At 31.8% G+C, this 23431-nt stretch overlaps 4 protein-coding genes across 5 annotated transcripts; all 4 read right to left on the reverse strand.

The window, feature by feature from the left end:
* Window positions 1–554: 554 nt before the first annotated feature.
* LOC101210554 lies at window positions 555–3229 on the reverse strand. The gene is made up of 5 exons (XM_004150489.3): window positions 2791–3229; window positions 2524–2617; window positions 1638–1675; window positions 1411–1546; window positions 555–1062 (listed from the first exon to the last, which is right to left on the reverse strand). Exons 1-5 carry the CDS (start codon window positions 3130–3132, stop codon window positions 647–649), a joined length of 1026 nt encoding a protein of 341 aa, XP_004150537.1. The 5' UTR covers window positions 3133–3229; the 3' UTR covers window positions 555–646.
* A 2493-nt stretch (window positions 3230–5722) lies between these two features.
* LOC101210797 lies at window positions 5723–9586 on the reverse strand. Of its 2 annotated transcripts, none has more exons than XR_004217260.1 (5): window positions 9211–9582; window positions 7778–7881; window positions 7478–7638; window positions 7295–7399; window positions 5723–6022 (listed from the first exon to the last, which is right to left on the reverse strand). XR_004217260.1 is itself a non-coding variant. In XM_011658216.2 (5 exons), exons 1-5 carry the CDS (start codon window positions 9394–9396, stop codon window positions 5906–5908), a joined length of 684 nt encoding a protein of 227 aa, XP_011656518.1. In that variant the 5' UTR covers window positions 9397–9586; the 3' UTR covers window positions 5723–5905. The 2 variants fall into 2 exon arrangements, 1 of the variants encoding a protein (XP_011656518.1); XM_011658216.2 differs by having other exon boundaries at window positions 7478–7649; window positions 9211–9586.
* Window positions 9587–12323: 2737 nt separating this feature from the next.
* LOC101211044 lies at window positions 12324–14049 on the reverse strand. Its single transcript, XM_011658217.2, has 5 exons — window positions 13784–14049; window positions 13602–13705; window positions 13345–13516; window positions 13151–13270; window positions 12324–13025 (listed from the first exon to the last, which is right to left on the reverse strand). Exons 1-5 carry the CDS (start codon window positions 13967–13969, stop codon window positions 12537–12539), a joined length of 1071 nt encoding a protein of 356 aa, XP_011656519.1. The 5' UTR covers window positions 13970–14049; the 3' UTR covers window positions 12324–12536.
* A 7326-nt stretch (window positions 14050–21375) lies between these two features.
* LOC101209809 lies at window positions 21376–23023 on the reverse strand. Its single transcript, XM_004150486.3, has 3 exons — window positions 22849–23023; window positions 22674–22755; window positions 21376–21974 (listed from the first exon to the last, which is right to left on the reverse strand). The coding sequence occupies exons 1-3, from the start codon at window positions 22861–22863 to the stop codon at window positions 21511–21513; spliced, it is 561 nt and encodes a 186-aa protein (XP_004150534.1). The 5' UTR covers window positions 22864–23023; the 3' UTR covers window positions 21376–21510.
* Between the last annotated feature and the right edge of the window lie 408 nt (window positions 23024–23431).

Genomic DNA, 23431 nt, shown 5'->3' on the forward strand with positions numbered 1-23431 from the left:
TCATTCAAGTTATCTTTTCAATATAAAACTTCCATTTTCAAGGAAATCGAGACCGAGAAAAACCATAAGAGAAACCAAAAAAATTATTTTTTAACATCATTCAATTTTTTTTCATTAAATTTTTATATTATTGCACCTCAAACCTAAATTAATGTTAGTTTTACCATCAACAACTTCTATTTTCACAAATCAAAATATTTTTAAAACCTTATATTATTCCATTTTTCTTCTTTAAATTTAAATATGTTCTCTTTCTTCATGATAGTGATGAGTAAAAAAGGCCAATTATAATCTAATTAAAGTCACACTCAAAGTTGTAACAATTTACATTCATTTCCGTCATTTTTATAAACTTTTCAAAACTTACATCCGCATCCATATTTCCATAAAGTTGGAACCTTAATACTTCCATCAACCTTGATATTTCATTTCTTAACAACTACATTTACGTAGGCATCGATGTTTCCTTAAAGTTAGAACCTTATTTATATCACATTCACTTGTATCAACTTTTATTTAGTGGACGTAAGTAATGAATCACTATCTGATCACAATGATATCAACGGAAGTACTTTGGCCTAAATTGTCTTTTAACAAATAACCCATATTTATCTAATTTTTAGTTGTTGTTACATGCAAGCAGAAATTATAATTCCTCATCAAGTTTGAGAAAAAGAAGATAGGCAATTAAGCCAACCACAGGGACAAATCTAAGGGAACTTACAACTCCAATCTTGCTCTCCTTAACATTTTGAAGGTTTTCTCCAATCAACCAAGGCTGGAATACACTGTAAAGGCAAATATCCCAAATAAAAGCATAAGCTAACCTCTCTGAAGATAGATATTGGATCAAGAACTCCCATCTCTCTGCTACACCTCCAAAGTTACCATCCGCTCGACCAACGAACGACCATATTATCGATATGATGCACATTGCACCACCGATCACGCCAACGACAGGAGCTCCATTGGTCATCAAAGTGCCCAGCTTCGACTGCGGTTGTGGGGCAGAGTCTTCACTAGCCTCATTAAGCCGGATAGCCATATAAGGTATCAAAAAGGCTGGTGCCTCACATAAAGAAAAGTTGTTTGTTAAAAGAGTTATCTGATTACATCTTAGTGTCTGAACTGTAATTTAACATCCCATCCCAAACTGATATACAGAAATCTAAGGCAAACAATTAAAACCAAAATAAACAAAATAGATCATACATTCATATGTAACTGCAACAAAGATCGTATTATTTACAAGAAATCCTATGATTCTCAGGTACTGCAATTGTTCAAATCAAATAGAATATATCCCTTTAAGATGTAAAGAAAGACTATTAAGGGGAAACATGTGTACACTAAACTTTGCTCCATCATGAATCTCTCAAATCAAAGAAACAAGTTGGAAATAAAACTCACTGTTCGTAAGGAACATCTGAAAGCCCCACAATAAGTCTAATGAACCACTGTATTGGTCCCTCTTTCGATCCGTGAACAGCAGGGGAGCAAACATGAGCGTCCATGCGATAACAAAATTGAACAATCCCTCAGACATCTAATGAGAAAGAAAAGTCTGTTATGCCAATGGTGTCATTGAGTGAAGAAAAATTACATAGTGAGGTCAATGATTGGAAAATAATTCTTACTGGGTGAAGAACAGGAGCATCAATCAAACGAATGCCCACTGTCCTGCCAGAAAATTTATTGCCAAAAATTATGAAGGAGCAAACTATAAGGCGCATTCTCAAGTAAAATGTAAATCAATAGTAGTTGACATATGTTTGCTCCCTTCGGGCTAGAGAGTTGATCTCTCATCTCTGCAAATATTGAACTGAAAAAGGAACAATATTGAGGCCAGCCTTCTTTGGTTTTACCAGGCTGACATACGAGTATAATCAGGTAGAGAGAATAAGAATTTTCAGTTATTGAGTTATTAGGGGGGGTTTGGATCTCGTATCTTTAAAGATATACCAACTGAACTCATAGCAAGTCGGGGTTGTTTGGCCCACCGACTTCAATAAGCAAGGGTTAAATAAATCAACTCCACAAATTTCAATAGTTTTCATTATTGAAGTTCGCACGTTTATTGAAGAATTCGATCTTCCTCCCTCTCTCTTTTGTACATTAACTCTAGATCCTACCAAACTCCAACATATATAAACTCCAGAGACCGAGAGAGTTTGGATTGGTTTTCTAAGTGTTTAAGCAAGTGCTTATAAATGCAAAAAGATGTTTATAAATACTTAGAAAGTCAATCCAATGGACTCTTCATAACTCAACTCAATACCATAAACAATTCTTGATAGCAACCGCACACTGTACCTCATCTCCTCACCACAACCCCATTCAATAGTGGAGGGGGGAGTCGTTTTCTTCATTCTAGTTTTCAGAAAAGAAAAAGATTGTCTGGGGAAAGACAATTCCAAATAATTAGACAGTTAATTCTACAAAACATGAGACATGCTTTATAAATTGATTGGCAGGTACCTAATACGTAGTTATAGAGTGAAGGAAACAACAAATAAAGCGTACCAGAGTTCATAGCAGGCAATACAAAGAAGAAATTCAGAGAAAGACCCAGAAGAGAATTCACAGTTTCTGAACTGATTGCCCACACAGGATCTCCCTGTAATTATTAAGAACCAATATAAATGAACTTTCAGATCAACAGAAACTGTAATCTACGAGATCAATCTGAGTGTATTGCTTTGTTTGTTAACAAGATCTTAAAAAAGTAAAACATAAATTCCCAACACAGAATTAAGCTTAATTAAACATGAAATAGCGATTAAAAGAGACCGGAGCATAAGGAAGGAGAAATAGCCACAAAATGTAAACAGCCTCAGCACCCCAGAGCAGAACTTGAAGCAACCGTCGGACATTGGAATCACCGTCGTTGGAAAAGTCTGTAGAATCAACGAATGTGGGTTTCCTGCGAGCGGCAGGGCGGGTAAGAGAACAATTCCGGCGATTGGGTGAGAGTGAGAAGGGAGTGGTGGTGGAGATTAAAGGAGAGAGCAGTGGTTGTTGTGGTCTGAAGAAACGGAAAGGAGAGAGGGGGGAAGTTAGAGTGTAGGGTTTAATCACCGGAAAGGAGTGGTTGGAGAGCAAAGGTTGAGATGCTATCATGGCCTTCGCCATTTTTCTCTCCAAATAACTGTGCGTGGCAAAGTTATGGCTGCAAATTTGGATTTGGAATCCCGAGGCTTTGTTTATGTAGGGAGGAGGCCTTCTCTCTATGTATATTATGTATATTGTTTTGGAAAATGGAATGAAGTTTGGCTTAATAGGACCCAGTTGGTCTGCATGATTTTACAACCTCAATTCCCATATAGAACCGTGCAATCATTTCCGTACATATAACAAATCGATAAAATATTTACGACTTGTTTAACGTAATTCGTCATTTTTTAGATATTTCAAGTTTGTTTTTCTTCTACATTGTTGCATAAGGTTAAATGCAGTTGTTTAATTTCTGTTTGGTCTGTAAGTATAGTTTGTAATCAATGGCATCTAGCCTCGACTACTTTTAAAAATATAAGAAGTTTGTTTCTCTTAGTTTTCGCTGCATAAATCTTAAATTACTCAAGTTGTTTAGCATTCATTAGTAGTCAAGATCAACTGATCTTGTTCAGAAAGAGAGCAATGTTGGTTAACTTCACGCCACATCTCGGGTTGAGCAAGTAGGTGCTCAGGGTGGAGTATGACAAATCGTGTAGAAAATAATAGTTAAATCTAAACGATCGTTTATCAAATATATTATGCACACCGTATGCCAATTAATTGTGGGGCAGTTTTAGTATTTTCACCATGACCTTGTAGGTTTTTTTTTGTTTTCAAAATTTTCTATAAAGTGTAAATATTTTGCTGATTTGTTATATTTTTTAAATGACTAAATATTTTGATTAAATATTTAGTCTTCATAGAAAAATCAAATATAATGAATTTTGTTTTTTAGTGATTTTTGTCTATGAAGAGTAAATAGTTTGTTTGTTTTTTTCTATTTATAAAAAAAATCTAAAATTGAAACCATTTATAAAATATTGTAAAAAACTTCAAATAGACGGTAGATAATTGAATGATTTTGTTATAGTTTATAAATAGTTTCAACTTAATTGCTATTAGAGCTAACAGTGAAAGAATTTTTGATGGTTTTGGGCTTGATGGTTATGTTTTTGGTAGAGCCTTTAGGTCTAAGCTTCTGCCAAGAAAATTCTTGGTGTTTTTGGTGAAGGATGTGTTTTCCAGTGGTTTTCTATTTGGCAGATGGTGGGTTTGATGATTCCTAATTCCCATTTAGAAATTTGGAAGTTAAAGGAATTTTAGGACTGGTCTTTTGTTTTTCAGCTATGGATTTTTGTTGAGGCTTAAGGTTTTCCACGAGGTATCAGGCGAATAGGTTAAGTTTTTGGTAAGGTTGAAGAACTTTGAGACAAAATTGTAATTTATACGGGAGACTCAAAAAGTGGAAATAAGACTTTTCCGTAAGGTTTCTCTTTGCTGTTTATAAGCAAGGAGTCGTATGCCTAATTGTCTAATTGTGCCTAATCGTGCATCGTGTGCCTCTAATAGGTCACACTCTCTTGTTTGCGTACAAGTTTCCTTTCCGGTTTCCTCGCGGGCATAAAAAATTCTAATTTATCTAACTAGAAAGCAATAAATAAAGCGGTAAAGAAAAGTGATAAATAAAAATGAAAAGAAAAGAGATAAAAGAAATAATAAAGTGAAAAGAAAGAAATAAATTTTTTTGTGCATTGTACCTATGTGGAATTGAAACGGTCATATTATATTTAATTGAAGTGAATGAAATGATGATAGAATACAAGAGAATGATATTTGAGGTGAATTTGAAATGTTTACGAGAAATGCATAAATTTTGATTTCTAGTGTTTGGCCTAGCAGAGCTACCAACGATGAATAAATGTGGTTGGCACAATACACGAATATGACAACATTCCTATACCATCAACATAATAACTGTTCACAATACATTTTTATCGTCGACGAATATACCTTTTACCGACAGCTGATTTCTAGCATTTGACATAGTTTCATTTGTTCGGTTTTGTTGGTAGTCCTAGTGTACAACAACGTTTTTTCTTTTTGTCGGTAGAGATTCTCTCGACGAACCTACCCAACAGCTACATTTGATCGAGATAAGATAATTGAATGCATTTTTATTCATCAATAAAAGGACAATTTCTTGTAGTGCCACAGTACGAATGCTGGCTATGCATTGAATTTTCATTTATCGGTTATTGAAAGGGAAGAGTAGGGAAGCAATTAAAATATGGTAAAATTGTTATTTCATATCTTTAGAGATTAAAAACAAACAAGTATTTAAGAAGTCGGTCATAAAAAAAGTTTAGTTTTTGGGAAATAACAATTTAGTGAAAGAATTTAATTTAAATTTAAAATATGTTCAATTAAAATAACAATTAACGTAAAATGTATTATATTTGTATTCTATTTTATATACTATAATGGACATTTATATTTCTTTACTTGGATTGTATTGAGTATATGTTTAAGTCATATTTATTCATATATATATCCAAGGAAAAATAGAAAAGAAATGCATTCTAAGCATATCCATTCTATCCTATCTATATCTTGTTTCCTATGTCTATACTTGTGTAAGTATTTGCTTCATACCCTAATATTATAGAAAACAAGATAGAAGATATGTTCACCAACATCCAATCTTGATTGTGGAACCAAAGGAAAAATATAGGCAACATCAAAACATTTATAAATATTGAAAAGAGTAGATTGTATTTATAAATTTAGAAACGTTAACAATGCAATTTATAAATCATTCAACACCAGTAGTACTGAATTGAACTCCTTGAAAAATTTATAGAAATTAAAGTTGAAACCTCAAAATAGATAGGCAATTGATATCGCAGATATATCAACGTTTAGGTCTGCGACTTGAGTTGCGAGTTTGATAGGAGCTTGTGGTTGCAGTCACAACTTTATTTTTTTCTCTGCCTCGTTTTCTAATTTGAATCGACTTGGATAGTTTACCCTGTTTGAAAGATAAAAGAGTAAAAAGACTCATTTTATCTAAGTTGAATTATATATTATATTTATATTTGAACTAATTGATGAAACAAAAATAAAAGCTTTAAATATATATTTTAGTCTTATTTTCTTCACCGTAGTCCCTTGTTTCCTAAAAATAATTTTCAACTAGTCCTTCACCTATATATATATATATATTTTAGTCTTATTTCTTCAATGTAGTTCTTTGTTTTCTAAAAAATAATTTTCAACTACTCCCTCACCTATAAATAATGTAAAATTGAGTGATAATATTTACATTGGTGTAAAAATAATGGACAACTAAGATAAGAAAATCAAGAAAATATAATATTAAAATAATAAAATATAATATATAAATAAATAATAAAATCAAGAAATTAAGAAAATTATAAAATCACAAAATTTAATTTCTCAACTTTCTTTCGATTTCTCTCCAATAATAGTCACTTTTATAAATTCACCAAATGCAATTATTTATAGGCAATTTGTCAAGCATGAGATGGATTACATGACTACTAAGAGTGGATATTTTATAGACACATGACATAAGTGTTAGATGATTAAAAGATTGACATGTGGCTATAGTCACTAAGCACACTAACGTCTATTATTAATAGTATTTATAATATACATGGCATAGTATTTTATAAATTGATTAAATTACAGAAGAAAACGTTAATCAACAAAAGAAAACTTTTAATTCCTATTTTAAATATATTTCAAATTAGTAGGCAATGAGGACATTGCTAGCCTCTAAATTTAGGGGTGTATGAGGTTCGAGCTAAAGTTTTTGAGAATTTTTGAAAATCCAATCAAGACATTTTAACAATGAGAGGAAGTCCATGTCTTAAGGGGAGCCTAATACATTGTTGGCCGAAACTCCTACGTAGAAGGAACCTACGTTTTAATGAGAGGGAGTCCTAAACCTAAAGAGAGCATCTAAGTGTACCGTTGAGTAATAAAGTTGTTTGAGAGTCACTATAATTATAGTTCATTGCAATAAGTACTCTCTTGTACTTGCTTATCATTAGTATTACTGAAGTTATATATATTTCTTAGACACTCAGCCTCTCAAACATATGTGGTTTTCTTTGTGAGAAGCTCACAAACTATCGTGGCGGAGTGGAGAACAGAAATTTAACCTCCAAAATTTCCACTCTCGCTTCAAGGCAGGTCTCGAGACCCAAAAAGTAAATAGATATATCTAATAATAATATTTGTTTGTTATGTAATTCCTCCCAATAAAGTTGCATACCTCCTCGTTGAGTTTCACAACAATGCCCTTATCAGAAGCAATGAGTTTAAGAAGATTCATCTTACTCTTCGTATCTGGCTTCTTTGCGGATAATTTTTGTATTATCTACCGAATAAAAAGATTGAAAATATCAGTACACAATACACAGAAAACAAAAATGGAAATCGTTACTGGGAGTCCTACCGATTGATTTACACGATTGTTGTTGCGCAATTCAACAGCACGGGCAGTGAACTCTTTGCCAAATTGGGAAGTAAATATTGATTTAACGTCTCCAAGTTCGGTAAAATCCTTCCATCTTGAAGCTGCAAATATCACACTTGACACTGCTTCCTTCAACTCATCTGGACATTCTCTTTATCATAAAATAAAAAAATGTAAACGACTTTCATTTTTACTACATTTTATGTTGAAATTGAATTTTTGTATAAGAGAAGGTTTATTATAGAATAATAAAAATAATGCAAAAAGGAAAAAGGAAACCTTTCACGTCCAAGGAGGTGGATCCTTTCAATTAAGAGATTGAGATATCCTTCAATCAAACCATAAGCATCCACAAGATTTTGATGTTTAATCATCTGCTCGCACTGCAAATTAAACATCATAAAAAAAGCCAAAAGCTAAATTTGGAATTTCTAAAAATTCAACCTCTCAAATTTATTACATTTGCTAGCCTACTACATTAAAAAAAAACAAAAAAAACATAAACTTAATTAATTTATCTTTAACATATCTTAGTATAGGAACAAACAATTAATATCTCATCACACAAATATTTTGAAATTTCAAAACTTTCATTGATACTTTTAATCGTTGAATTTTTAATTTTAAATATAATATCAATTGTTAAAAGATAAATTTTAAATCAAATCATATAGATATCTATTATTTTAAAATAATGTTAACATTTGAAATGACAATTCTTAAATATAATTCCAACTGTTAAAATAATTTTATTTTTTAAAAATTATTTGTTTGACTTTTACATTAAACTTTTTAAGAAAATCATTTTAAATGTAAAAATTATTAAAAATATAGTAAAAGTTAAAATCTATGAATAATGTATATAGATAGATACTAGTAGACTATCAATTTGGTTTGTTCTTGTTTTAAGATTTTTCTAAGTGAGTTTCCAGTTAAAAAAAAAAAGGTTCTCACGACAAATTTAATTCAATCACCTTTCTTCTTCACTAAGATTCTTGTTGAAAGTATTCTAATTCAACTTTTCTTCTTCACTAAGGTTCTCACTAAGACTATATTTTTTCAAAATAATAATAAATAATAAATGATAGAATATTTTGTACGAAGTAATTTTTAAAATAGTTAAATAAATTAAAATATTTACTATTTATAGTAAAGTTTTGAACTTTATATATTAATCATACAAATGGACAGACATCTACCATTATGTATCAATGTCATTGATAGAAACATAAGAATGTCTATCAATATTTATTATAGATAGAATTTGAAATTTTGCTATTTGCTATAAATATTTTATTAAATTTGTTATCTTTTACCATTCTTTTTTTATTTAGGTAAATGCTAGACTTATTAATTTTGTTATCTTTTATAATTCTTTTTTTATTTAGGTTGATGATAGACTTGAGTAGACTTTTATAGACATATAGAAAATACAATTTGACAGTATTTAAAAATGTTCCCATATATATAAGTTTAACTTTGTTAAATGGTATCAATTTCAATTTTATACTTTCTATCATTTTGATTAATTTAAACATAAAATTTGGTATAATGTATCAGTTTTAAGGCTGAACATTCCCAAAAAAAAATATAATTTAAACCTCAAACAAAAAAAAAAGAATTGATAATTAATTTGAACTTGAAATTTGAAAAATCAGGATTAAAATTGTACAACAAAACATCCAAAAGCAAAGGGGGGATGAGAAGCTTACGCGAGAGAGAGCAAGTTCTTGAAGGTCTTCTTGAAGAAGAGAAACGACTTCGTTGAGATCTTCGGAGAATCTGCGACGACGATGGTCGGTCAGGGATTTGAGGCGAGTGAAAGAGGATTGGACAGAACGTTTGAAACAGGAGGAACTGAAACTTCTTCCCAGAACACGCTTCATAATTTTTCTCATACTTTCTCTCTTGTATCTAAACTAAACAAGGATAATTCGATTTTTTAAACCCAAAATCTCTCTACGCTTTACAAGGCAGAGAAGGAAGAAAAAGGAGAAGAAGCTCCTTAGTTAATTCTTTACAAAGTCAGAAAAAGGAAGATCGAAGAGGATCCAGGTTACACAACCAATGTTGTTGACTTTCTTTTAGGCCTTTTTTCTTTTAAAATTTTAGTCTTGGGATTCTTTTATATTTTCCTCCATTATTTTTATATTTGCATTATTGTGGTTACAATGTGACCTTGTGAAAAAGAAAGAATAAAAGTTTTAATTATATTCTTCTTTGTTATCAGTTGCACACACTTCTATCTTTTAAATTGGAGAAATCGTGGTCTAGTATAAATAAAACTATTTACAGAATGAGGAGAAACTCAAGATTTTGCTATAGTTTATAAATAATTTTAATTTCTTTGTTATATTTGAAAATGCTGTCTATAATACCACCTTTATTAATTAGACATGGTTTGATTTAAATTTATACAAAATATAAATAAACGTGGAATAAACTAATTTATATTTCAAATTCACTCCAAACTTTGGACTAAGTACCTTACAAATCACTCTACCCAAATAAGAACTATTTGAATCGAAATACTATAATACTTGATAACTTAAAATAAATAATAACAGAAACCCTAAACCCGATAGGAATACAGATTGACCTAAATTGAAATTACATGCTGAAATGAAAGAACTCTTTAATTTCATGCATTTCTTCTTCTTATCTTCCTCTTCAAAAGAATTAATAGAGTGTAGGCAATAAGCTCTTAGCACACTTACTTTTTCTTCCGGAGGAAAAAGGCTCATGGCACTATGTGCCTCACGACATCTCTTTCGCTGCAATTTTCCTCCATGCTTAGTAAGAGTAGAGTGGCAGAGCCAGAATTTTAGGTGGAGCACGTATTGGTAGCCTAAATACTTTAAATCTATTTAATAGATTAATTCAAGATCATTTTAAAATTGATTGTGACTATAAAATGGCTATTGTCTCCCTCGATTAAAACTCTCAATGCCTTTCGTAGAATCTTTCTCTTGATGGAATACAAGAAAGACTAAGTGCTTATTGTTTTGGTATATATATTGAGATCATAGCCTAAGTTTCTTTATATACTAGCTCAATTAGAGTTCCCATTAAATTCTAATTAATCTAGTAATAGGCTTCGGTCCATACTCATTTAGAAATCTTGGGTCTTAATTAAATAGAGCACATAATAAACTCAATTTAATAAAATACCTCAATGTGATAAATTATTAATTCACATACATAGTCCACAATTTAATTATATGTATTATTTAAATATGTCTAACAATCTTCCACTTGGACTATGTTTGTATTCCTAATATAAATAAATCACATAAACCTTAAGCACACATAAACATGATATTTCAATAATAAAATTCCTCTCTAGTTTAATAGTCCATCTTCAGTATCAACATGGAATCAAGGTGGATTTTGTCACTAAACCTTCCTCGATCACCAATTGCACTACATTCAATGACATAGATATGATCACCAATTGCACTACATTCAATGACATAGATACTTGATCTATGTCATTGAATGTAGTGCAATTGGTGATCAAGTATGGATGGATAGCATGGAAACTACACACAAAGTGATTTAGATCATGCCTATTTTCAACTGGTCCAAAATCTTTAGTAAGATCATTCTTAAAAAACTTTATGTTAAACGGCATTTGCAAAATTGCATGCATGACAAATAAGTTCAGATAATAAAACATAAACCATCAACAAATTAAGGTTAATGAACATCCGAAATAACAAACTCTCACTAAACAATGGAATGAGAAAATTGACTAACACCAATATGAGCAACATGCTCATGAAAAACTTTAGTGGTGAACTTTTAGTTAATGGATCTGTCACTATTGAGTTTGTTACTACATAGTAAAATATAAGCATTATATTTATGTAGATATAATTAAATTAGCTTTAATTAGAATCTTCTTTTAGGTGATGATTTTTAGTCACACACTAAAATGAGATTTTGTTTTCTTACTAGCTAGTGAAGCCAAAAGAAAGTTTGGAAGACTACATTGGAGGAGTGAAGCCAACTTGAAGCAATTGATTGATATAAGACTTTTTGTATGATTTGGTAGCAAAATCTTGGTTCCAATGTACTTATTTTAAGCTTGTTGGTAGCTAAAGATGTTAATGCTTATTCTTTTTGTATGTAAATTACCTTTAACAAAAAATGGTTATTAGTCAACTCTAGTGTACTTTATATCATAAAGTATATATATTAAAGTGTTGACTATTTGTTTTCATATGGGTGTGATTTATTATAACAACTGTGTGATTGAACTAGTTAGTGTAATGACAGAGCAGCAAAAAGAACAAGACATGTATTTTATTGTAAAAAATGTAGTAATTGTCGTCAATAGCAAAACAATGACATTTGCTTTTATAAAAAAAGTGTCACGATTGGCATATCCTTGATAGGAAAAAAATGTCATAATATACGAATTAGCGACATTTTTGTAACTGTCATCAATATCGAAAAGATGGCATTTATTTTTATAAACACTGTCACGATTGACATATTTTGACATATAAAAAAAGTCATAATAAACGAATTTACGACATTTTTTGTAATTGTTGTTAATATGCAAATGATGACAGCTATTTGTTGTCATAAAATAGTAATTAATGACATTTATTTTCAGTCATAAAAAGACTTATTATGACTGTAAATAAATGTCACTGATTTTGTTCACGACAGAAAATCAATTTTGGTTGGAGTGAGTTTTTAAAAAAATGTGGTAAGATACATATAATATATAGATACTTATTCAAAACCATATAGATTATAATACTAAAGTATATTTAAACAATTAAAACAGTGAAGTTGATTGAATAATTTGGAGTTCAAAACAAAAAAAGTGGTCGTCAAATATTAATGTGAATATACCGTTGTCTAACAAACAAAAATGTTGTATTTACCATACGATACCAGAATTCCCAACCCACACAACTACACAATTTCCATTATATTCCCACAAACCAAAAAATGTATTACACATATGATGAAAGAATTCAAAAGCAAACCCAATTATGAACCACTTATATATTGTTCTTCTTCAGTATCCTCCTACTCTTCTTGTTCTTACTGAAATTGGTTTCTTCTCCAGATTTAAACGAAAGCTTCCCTTCTCACTTACCTCTGTTTTCTCTACCTTTGTTTCCATCTTCAACCCATTTGAAGTTCTCTCCTCATCCATTCCATCCCCTTCTTCTTCTTCCCCTTCTCCTTCTCCTTTCCTCCCATTTCCATATTCCTCCATTTCTTGTTTTACTTTAGATTCAACCTCTCTTTTCTCTTTCTTTTGTTTGTTATCTGAAGTTGTTCCAGACCCAGGCTTACTCGGGCTGCTTGGACCCTCATGGGATCGGGAGAGCTCCATGGCAGCTCGTGCAGCTGCTGCTGCTTGAGCTGCTGATTCAAAAGCGGCTTGTGCTGCATCCGCCACATCTTTGTACGTTGTTTTTGAACCAGATGCCACTTCATTTGAAAATTCTTCACTCTGTCCCTCTGCCTCGCTTTGCCTCCCGTTTCTCCCTACTTTTTCCTGCGATAATCAGAAAAAGAATCCCAAATTGGGTTTTACAAAGATTGAAGATTTCGGGTTTCGACTCTGCTACCAAAACACAGCTGTAAGCAGTAAAATAAAATGTCAAAGTTCAAGTTGTATACCTGTTTGGAAGAAGGGAGTTGGTCAATTTGCAATACAATCCCATTCTCGGAAGCAATGGATTTGAGGGCGTCCATTCTAGTTTCCAAAGTGGGCTGCCTTGTGGAAAGTTTTTGCATTAACTACAGAGAGAGAGCAAAGAATGAATAAAAGAAAGGAATGAGCCAGGAGTTAATGAAGAGAACCCAAAATTTACCGAAAGATTAACTCCACAATTGTTGCGTAATTCAACAGCACGTGCAGTGAATTCCTTGCCAAAACGAGTGGTCAAAACTGATTTGATCTCATGAAGTTCAGGGAAATCCCCACATCTTGAAGCTGCAAAGAGTAACCCAGCAACTGCCTCTTTCAATTCTTCAGGGCACTCACTGCAATAAAAACAAATAATAATAAGTAAAATCAAATCAAATGATTAAGAAGGAGGGTAGAGGAGAGATGAATAAGGAAACAAACCTTTGTTGTTCGAGGAGAGTGGTTCTTTCAAGCAAGAGATTAAGGTAGCCTTCAATTAAAACATAAGCATCCAGAGCATTCTGATCCTTGATGACTTTCTCGACCTAGGAATGAAAAAACAGAAAAGAAATGAATAAAATGAAATTGAAATGGGAAATGAAAAGAAGAGAAGAGAAACGTACTCGAAGTAAAGCACGGTGGTGGTGGGAGAGTTGAAGGAGTTGAAGGACATCGGAATTGGCCTGAGAGCATCCGACACGGCGTTGGGCGGTGAGAATAGAAAGACGAGAGAGGGAGAGATTGAGAAGAGGGCGAAATTTGGAGGCTCTGAAATTCCTACCAAGAAGAGCATCAAGCTTTCTGCCCATGGCGAAAGGGAATGGAAATAGAAATGGGTTAAAAGGGGTTATTGGATGGAACTTTGAATGAGGTTTTGTTTATATATGAAAGATGTTTCGTGAGAGGGAGAGGCAGTGTGAAGAAGAAACGCGTGGGAAGAGAGAGAGGTGGGAATGCGGTTTAATTTGTGTGTATGTGTGTTGCTTATAGACGAAGTCTTCTTTCGCCAGAATTTTTTCTCTTCTTGTGTGTGTGTAAAAACCCTCACACACGCTTCCCTTAACCACTTAATTACACCTACCCTTCCCTTAATTTCCCTCCTAATCTTTACTATTTTTTTTAAACTGTTATTTAGTTTTTTTAAAATAGTGTGTAAAATATAAAAGATCGAAAAAAATGGTTCGCATGTTAGATTGTCAAATGTAAATGATGGTGTATACAAATAGTCAAATATAACTATCATGTACTAAATCTAAACTGTTGTGTACCAAAATATCTTGAAAAAAATAAAAACAATCTTGAAAAGAATCGTTTATATTTGACTATCCAAATTTAAACGATGGTGTGTCAGATCTAAACGATTATGTATCGAAAAATCTTCAATGAACTTATCAAGTCTAAAAAGATCGTATAAGCAAGAATAGTCAAATTTAAACGATCGTTTCTCAACTATATTACGCACACTGGATGCTAATTAATTATCACGAGACATTTTTGGTATTTTTTTTATTGTGGGGCTATGGGCTTTTTTTGTTTTCAAAATTATTCTATTGTGTGTAAATATTTTTTTGTTTTTTTATATTTTTTAAAAAGGTTCATAACACTATTGAGATGAGTTTCTACGAGAGATTTTCATTATATATTTATAGTTTTAGCTTGTATTTTGTTGGTCCAATATTTTCAACATGGTTTATCAGTGTTATATATAGATTTTGACAAATTTTGTTATATTTATAATTTCTTTTAAATTTTGTTATATATGTTAATACTTTGAATCTAAATGCTATATTTGCAATTATCTCTAAAAACTACTCTTATAATTAGTATATGAACTTAAATCGTTAATATCTTACTACAAAAATAACTTTAAATTAAAAATATCACTATCGTTAGTACGGTGAGTAAATTAATTTCAAGTTTTTTTAGATAGAAAATAATCACTTTGAAAATAAATTATATTGGTCTAATTTGGTAACAATTTGGTTTTTAAGTTATTTTATTTTTAAACACTACTTATTAACCGTCATTTTTCTTTGTTATCTACTTTTTAATGAAGATGGTCTCAGGTTCCCTCTCGGACATAGACTCTTTATTTGAAGAACATGAGCTCCCTTTCTGTTGAACAAAATCTCCTTTGTTTGAATGACGATGATTTTCTTAATAAATGAGAATGCACGTTATAATTTAATTTTGTTTGTAGTAAATGAAGAAGTTGGTGTGGGAGTGGATCCAAATATAAATATAAATGTGTAATTGATTAATTAATGTTGAGCTCATTTAAATTATTAAAAGTAGAAGATTAAATAAAATAAAATAATGTAATATAATGGCATACTTATAGTTGAAGAGAATCTGTAGTTGTAATTCAAAGAAGTTTCCATTTGGTGGCACAAAGTATATGAGACGCACACGTATGTGGGGGTTGGGAAATTTCACCATTATTTCTACATATCTCTCAACTAATTAACAATGAAATGAAATTCCCTTTTATAAAGACTACCTAATGATTTGACATGTACGTCCACCACGGCTTCCATTCTCAAAACTTCAATTTTAATTAATGTTACAATCATTTCAATTAGTTTTACAAATATTTCAATTCTTTTGTATTGGCTAACATTTGAGTTATATAAATTTAGAGAGACAGAGAGACTTCACATATGACATATCTTCCTATATTTTTTCTATTATACATCTCATCTTTAGGAACTTGTTGAAAACTATAATGGAATCTTTAATACATTTATTCTCTGCTTTCTCTTCAAATCAACAATTTATATTATTTATTGAGTTGAATATGGGTTTGGCCTTTATTATTATTATTATTATTATTACACTCTTCTTGTTTATGTTTTAACATTTTTTTCTAAAACTAAAATCAATTTGGATTTATTTCAAATCTTTGGTTGCGGGGCAAGTGATGATATGTAGTTGCTTACTTTGGCTTCTTGTTTTTTTTTTTTTTTTTTTTGTTTGGTCGAATGTTTAATGAGCAAAAATTTACAATTTTATACTTTTGTGATTTGAGAATTTATCTGTACGTCAAAATATAATTAAATATTAGATCATATATCTATTTGAATCAAGATAGGATCAAAGCTAATATTTGAGGAAACATTATGAGTAACGAGATACAAAAGAGAACATAACACAAACACGTTGGTAACCAGTTCAGTGTCACAACTCTAGATCTGGGAGTCATGTACCTGATTGAACATATCTTATATTGAATATCAAAAGGTTCATAAGTACAAGTTTCTTATCACAATTAATATCATTTAGATACTAAATAAACTCATATAGAACAATACAGATTTATCAAGGAATCTCCCCCTTGATTGATTGCCTCTTGATCCAGATCCATATCACACGGTGCAAGCTCCCTCTAAGTAGTGATACTTTAGTACTTTACTGCTTGCTATGCTCCCCTAACAACAAGGATCTCTTTACTATAGTTCTCTACTTAGTCATTGATTTGGTGTACAACACTGATTACTGAACATACACAATATATAGCAAGAACTCTCCAACAAGAAGAGCATAACAAGTTTCTATATTGGAGAGACAATCTTTCTGAATGACAATTATCTTGCTTGCGAAAAAATCACAACTTATGACATAAAACCACATATAAGTATAATCATCTGCATGCTGTAATCAAGAAAAAAATTCCAAGGAACAACAACTTTTAACGCACCAAAAGGATTGAGTGCCACTGTATTTTTTAGTTGGATAAAAGATAACTTCAATTAAAATCAGAATAAATTAAATAAAATATATTCGTCAAATGAACACATGTATGGGTCATAAAGGTCTGAAGGGACCCCTTTTAGAAGGCTTTAGTAAGCCATTTACGACTAGTAGGGCCAAAACTTAGAGAGTGGGTAGCAAGGAATAGGCTTACTACCATCTGTAAAGCACTTCTTCATCTTCTCTGATTAGATTGTAAGGTGAAAGCTTGTAGTCTGCGTGAAGAAGATCACATCTCCTATCTCCCCCTAACTTGTAATACCATTTCTTTTCTTTCAGTTTTTGTATATCCTTACATTGTTTGTTGCTCATATTATTGTACAAGGCTGAAGGCCTATATTCTTTAATATAATGTATATTTCTGCACTTTCCATCCACATCTCTACTGATTTCTACAATTTTCAATCCATTCACATCTCTACTGATTTCTACACTTGTCAATCCATCCACATCTCTACTGTTCATTTGCCCTTATGTTATTTGTAGTTTAGGATTTATGATAGATTCTTGATAACAAGCTTTGCTTATAACTCTTATTGCATTAACTGGGCTTTTTTCATCACCTGGTTAGTGTATATCACCCACTACCCGAAAGGGCAAGTAGCAAGGATATAGTTAACACACGCAAGGGAGTTTTGAGACAAACTTCACCTTGGTGAAATAACTTTCATCATTTGCACCCCGATAGGGGAACAAGTGTGGGCGTTAGGCACCGAGAAGTTGTCCTTAAACGCAAAACTCTATAAGCTTTATAAGTGAAAACTTTCGGATATACATTGTTTAGTTAGACTTAGTCATCTGGATCTCGAAAGTAGACCAAGTGTGGCGTTAAATGAGTCCAAGATGAGCACGTCTTAATCATAAACTAGTTAAGCAAGTTGTATCGCATCAAGACTTCCATATAGCTTAATCGTCTGGTAGCACTAAACATTTCTTCACCTCATTCTCTAGCACAAGTTAGTTCACCCTTTTACCATCTCAACCACCTCATTAAATTATCTTTTTAGGTTCTTTAGGTGTACACATGTATGTACACCTTAAGTCACATTATTTCATACTGTATAGAATTTTTATATACCGCCTAATTGATAAATAAATCCTAGGGCTAAGCTCTTATTGATTTCCTGTAATCGACCCTGGAACATCCAGAAAAACCTATTGTTTCGCTTACACTTGGACAAGTAATAGGAAAACTTGTATAACGAGGACTTAGAATTATGTGATGAGGACATTAGCAGCATTTTGCATCCAATGACCTAAATCAATGATACATCATAGGAAACTAAGTATGCACATACAATACACAACATAGACAACAACACTATCTCTCAAGTCACATTATCTTTATTGCTTAAAATTAGAAAAGTATGAACAACACTATAGTCTATCTTTTCAATAAGTCCATAATGTCAACTAGCTGACTGTAGGCACTATTGAGTGGAATCAACTCCAGAGCACTCGTTGGTTGACAAAAACCCTATACCAAGCAAGAACATCCAATTTTTGTCATGCCATCCTAATCGCTTGACGTGTTATCCTCAAATCGCATCATCTATTTTTGTAGTGGCTATTATCTTCTCGAAGGCATTTAGAAGTTAGGCAAGATAGTTAAGGAGTTAGGATTTAGTGAAATAGTCAATTGTATTAACAAAGTACTTACACCCATGTATTCCACTTTTATTATTAATGAAGAATAGCATTTTGTTTATCTTCTCATTTGCAATATCTCTTTTTTACCTTGTTCTTTCGGCCTGTTCGCTTACTAGGCTATCTGCGTAATATCTTGTGGTGGGAGTTGCGTGGAAAGCTTAGGCGATCACACCCTCACTTAATCATGTCATACGAGTTGGGTGATGGGGTGTGACAGAGGATGTCTCATAGTCACTAAGAGGGAGTTGAGGTGAAGACACTAATATTCCTACACTTAAGAGGAGCCTAAGTATACTTGAGAAGAAGTTTCACATCTAAGGGGAGCCTCGGTGTTTATTTAGTTAAGCACTGCGGGAGTCACTGTAGTGGGATATTATAGATAAGCATTATGATGTAATTTACTTAATTTTTTTATATTAGTGGATTGTCTTTCCTAAGCCACACTGCTCCCCAAACGTTCACTACGAGAAAATGGAGATGTCCCAACGCATAAATGTTTGTCGTGATCGAGGTCGGACGAAATGCGTCAAAAGAGGATCTCTCGGTGCACAACATTGTAGTGTCAGAAGATCATAGAGAACTCCTGACGTCGTCTTTATGATCTCCCGACGCTACAATGTTCTGCGTCGGGAGATCTCTATTTTTTAAAAAATACCTTCCATTATTAAATGGAAGGTATATATATCCACACTAAGACTTTACACGAAAATATATATATATATATCAATATTAGATTTTAATTCAACCAATTACTAATAAACATAGAACAAGAGAGAAAATAGTCGTTTACTTACTTAAATTACGTACATAACCATAGAATTAATTATCAAATTATAGTTTCTAATTGGTAGAGTTGAAAAGAGTTTATTTAGGACTCATGAATCCTCATCTAAACAAAGAATACCTTTGTAGCCTTCTAGATTAAAGATGATAGAAAACTCATTGTTTTGGCTCTAAAAAATAATGATAGCAAACAAAATTACTAATTCAAATCAAGTATCTATGACATAAATCAAGTATCAATAACGCAAGAAAACATGGGTCAAAGAAGCTCACAAAAAGGAGATGGAAAATGGCTCTAATAAGACCAAACGAATAGTTACAAAAAAAAAAAAGTTTTAGAACAATGCAATGTGGACCGTAGCCACATATGGGTACTGCTACACATGCTTTTTTATGTTCTTATATTGTTACTACATATAAAAAAAAAAAGAAGATAAATATTTAGAACGATAGAGGAACTTCAAGGTGGTAGTTCCAAACTTCAAAACAATGAAACTTCGAATAAAAAACATTGTGTAATCTAATTTGGGGGCCAAAACGGACGTTTTTTGGGATAAAGGGTTGGACAAATGGTCATGTGCATAAAATGGGTTGGTATTGATGGAGATATGAAGTCAATCCAAGAACATACCTCACAGATCTTTGGAGAGATGTTTAGGGTTGAAAGGCAATAAAGAAGCACTTTGAAATTAGGGTTGAGAGAGAGGCAATGCCTAATTCGTAAAGCGTCATGTGTGGGTCTTTGTTGCAGTGGGTTGATGTTCACTGTCAGTCGTGGGTCTTCGTCATCAAAGGAGAAATTGCAATGGTCATCAGTTGTGGTTCGTACAGCCGTTTGAGTGGGTTTCATCGAGATGGAGATAGGAGATGAAAAGGGTTTGAAGATAGAAGAAGTGGAACGAAGAGAGGGAAATAAAAAAGAGATTGTAGCGAACTCCCAATGCATTGTTTGTGGCATCAATAAATAGTGGGGAACTTCCAATGACACCAACAATTCGTCAAAAGTTCCTCACTATTTTTCAACGCTTTACGGTATATGCATTGGAAGATCGAGTATCTCCCAACGCTCCGATTATTGCATCGGGAGATACCATATCTCTTGATGCATTTTCTCCCAACGGTGTAAACCGACGTCGAGAGATCCAAAATTTCTTATAGTGGTAGAAGGGTGAATTACCAAACTGGGTTATCAACTTCTATGCTTCTTCTCTTTACTTCTATTAGTGGTGCTTTGCTTGTTCCAATTGTTGTTTGTGTTATATGTGTGTGAAATATGTGTGAATGTGACAAATCATACACACCTTTTTACATAAGAAACCTTCGTATCTAATTAAAATGAACCTCTTCATCTCATATTTGAAGTAAAGGCAGTGCCGCAACAACACGGCAGCAAAGTTTTTCAAAGGGGATGAAGGACATGAAGAAAAGAAAAAAGAACAGAGATAAAGAGAAAGAAAAACACTTACTCATTACAAACTAAGGACAAATTGTCACCTTTTAAAGTATTATATTAGTTGTAATTATACATGCAAACTTTTAAATTATAAAAATGGAGTCTTTGGACCCTTAAACTTACATAATTATATAATTGGTAACAATTATATAAACTAATTGAGGTTCGTTCTTTATCATTTGGAGGTCCAATTAAAATTTATACAATTGAAGGTCTAATTTAAACACTTTAGTTTGAAAGTTCAAAAGTGTAATCTTCAATTACCATAGCAAAGAATGTTGTCCAAATATGATAATATATATTTTTAAGTCAATTAATAAATTGTCCCATCATTTACCACCTAGATCTAGTTTTCAAACCTTAGTGTCCTTTTTGAAATCCTCATGAGGTATTTGGTTTTCTGGAAATTAGATGTTGTCAAACTTTTAAATTATCATTTATATTTGTGGACTTAAAAAAACTATCAACTTTCAACGTTGGTTAAATATATTGTTTACGTACTAATAAAAAATCGTTTACGTTTAACAATTTTTTTTATTTAAAAAATAAAACCAGAAACTTATTTTAAACTTTAAAAAATGTTCAAAAGAAGTATAATTTGGAAGTAAAATGATAATTAAAATAGTTAACAAATTATTTAATCACCCTAATCAATACGTACGTATAAGAGAACTCTTTAGTTTTAAAAAGAAAAAAAAAAAAGAAAAAGAAAAACTAGTAGTGGTAGTAATTGTGAATAGAGATGGTAGGTCGTTCTTCTCTATCTCCAACAAGTTCATAGTCATATCCATACTGCCAGAAGCGCTCTTCCATGTCAGGCTTTGGGAAGCAAGTTATGGCGAAATCCGAGCGACAAGATGGGTGGGAACGGCATTGGTTGGCGGCAAGAGATGGAAACATAGACGGCCTTCCATGATCTTGCTCCAATGAAGGAAACATGGGCATGTGATGTTGATCAACGTTGGGGCCAGGGCCAGGGCCAGAACCAAGACCTTGAATGTTCTCTGGTGGCGGTGAGTTTTGATCGGTGGCTTGTAAGGGCTCCATTTCTTCAACATCGAGGATTTCGACTCTACGATTCATTTTCTTTCTGATCTTAATGGCAATATCGGATGGCTTGAATCTGCCAAACACGATCAACCTGTGTCGCTCCCTCTCTATCATATACGTCTCGATTGCTTCCTCGTCCAAATTCACAATAACAATCCATCTTCGTTACTATTTTGATATTCAAATTAATAACCAAACTTCTAATCTCAACTTGGGGGAATATAAACATAGTTTTTAAAAAACTAAAAATTAAACATGAAATTGTTACACCCATTTTTATGGGATGGGTTCACCCTATTAAAATTGGGTCCTCCAAATTTACAATAATTACAAAAATTCAATCAAAAAATAATGAAATTGAATCTCAAACTTTCATGATTAATATAATTTATAGCTAAGATAGTACAATTTTAATTTTAATTAATTTTTAATTTTGAATCCTTATTGGCACATTTGATTTTTGATTTTTAGTTTTTTAAAATTAAGCATAGAAAACAATCCTTCAATTATTTAACTTTTGCAGAAATTTAAAAAAACAAAAAACAAAAAAACCAAAGTTCAAATTTAAAACTAAAAGAAAAAAAAATTGTTTTTGTGTTTTGAATATGGCTGAAAATTAACTCTTTTGGAATGAAAGGATGGTAAGAAATTAAGGATAAATATACTTCATTTTCAAAAATTAATGATTAAAAAAGTTAAATATACGTAACAACTTATATTTTTTTTAAATTATTGAAAGAAAACAGTGGAGATAAAATTTTATATTAAGTGAACTAATAAACAAGACATTTGATTAATTTCATTTGTGAATGAAATAGAAACCTTACCTTTCATTTTCTTCACAATCCTCCTAAGCTTCCTACAACAAGCATTGCAGTCAACATTGATTTTCATCACCATACAAAATTGCTGCAAAACACATTTGTCAATTATCAAAAAGCCAAACAAAATTATAATTTTCTGCCAAAAAAAAGAGAGTAGTGTTGGGGTTTTATTGCTTGCCTTGAGCTCAGACATGAATTGGGGATGAAAAATGAATTAATTTGGTGGGGGATGATGATTTTGCTTGAATGGGAAAAGTTGGAGCATTTTTGTTTGGATTTTATATAATAAATATTGAATAATAATGGAATCTGATTCTTTTTGGGTTTGGGTTTGGGTTTGGTTCATTGAGATGTCTTTGTGGTTCTTGACTTTCAGATATTTTTTACTTTTTATGCAAACTTAGCATTGCTTCCTTCATCTGTCTTTCTCTTTGGCATTGCCTTCATGCAACATTCTTGAATAACCCTATCTTATTCCTTTTTTTTTTTTTTTTTGCATATTATTTTGGAATTAGTTCTAGCTAGCTACTACAATCTATTTATTAATTACATTAAACCACACATGCCCTAGTATTCATTTGAATTGATTGGACCAAATTTTTTTAATTAGAAACAAAAAAAAAAAGCACACCATTTATTGGATTAACTTATATCAGTATGATATATATAGCTTCATTTGTTCCATAACAAGGGGTAAAATTTTATCAACATAGTTTGTTTCATAAAATCTTGATAACATTGTGATATGTGTATATTGTTGT

Source organism: Cucumis sativus, chromosome 6, assembly GCF_000004075.3.
Source record: "Cucumis sativus cultivar 9930 chromosome 6, Cucumber_9930_V3, whole genome shotgun sequence".
NCBI lineage: Eukaryota > Viridiplantae > Streptophyta > Magnoliopsida > Cucurbitales > Cucurbitaceae > Cucumis > Cucumis sativus.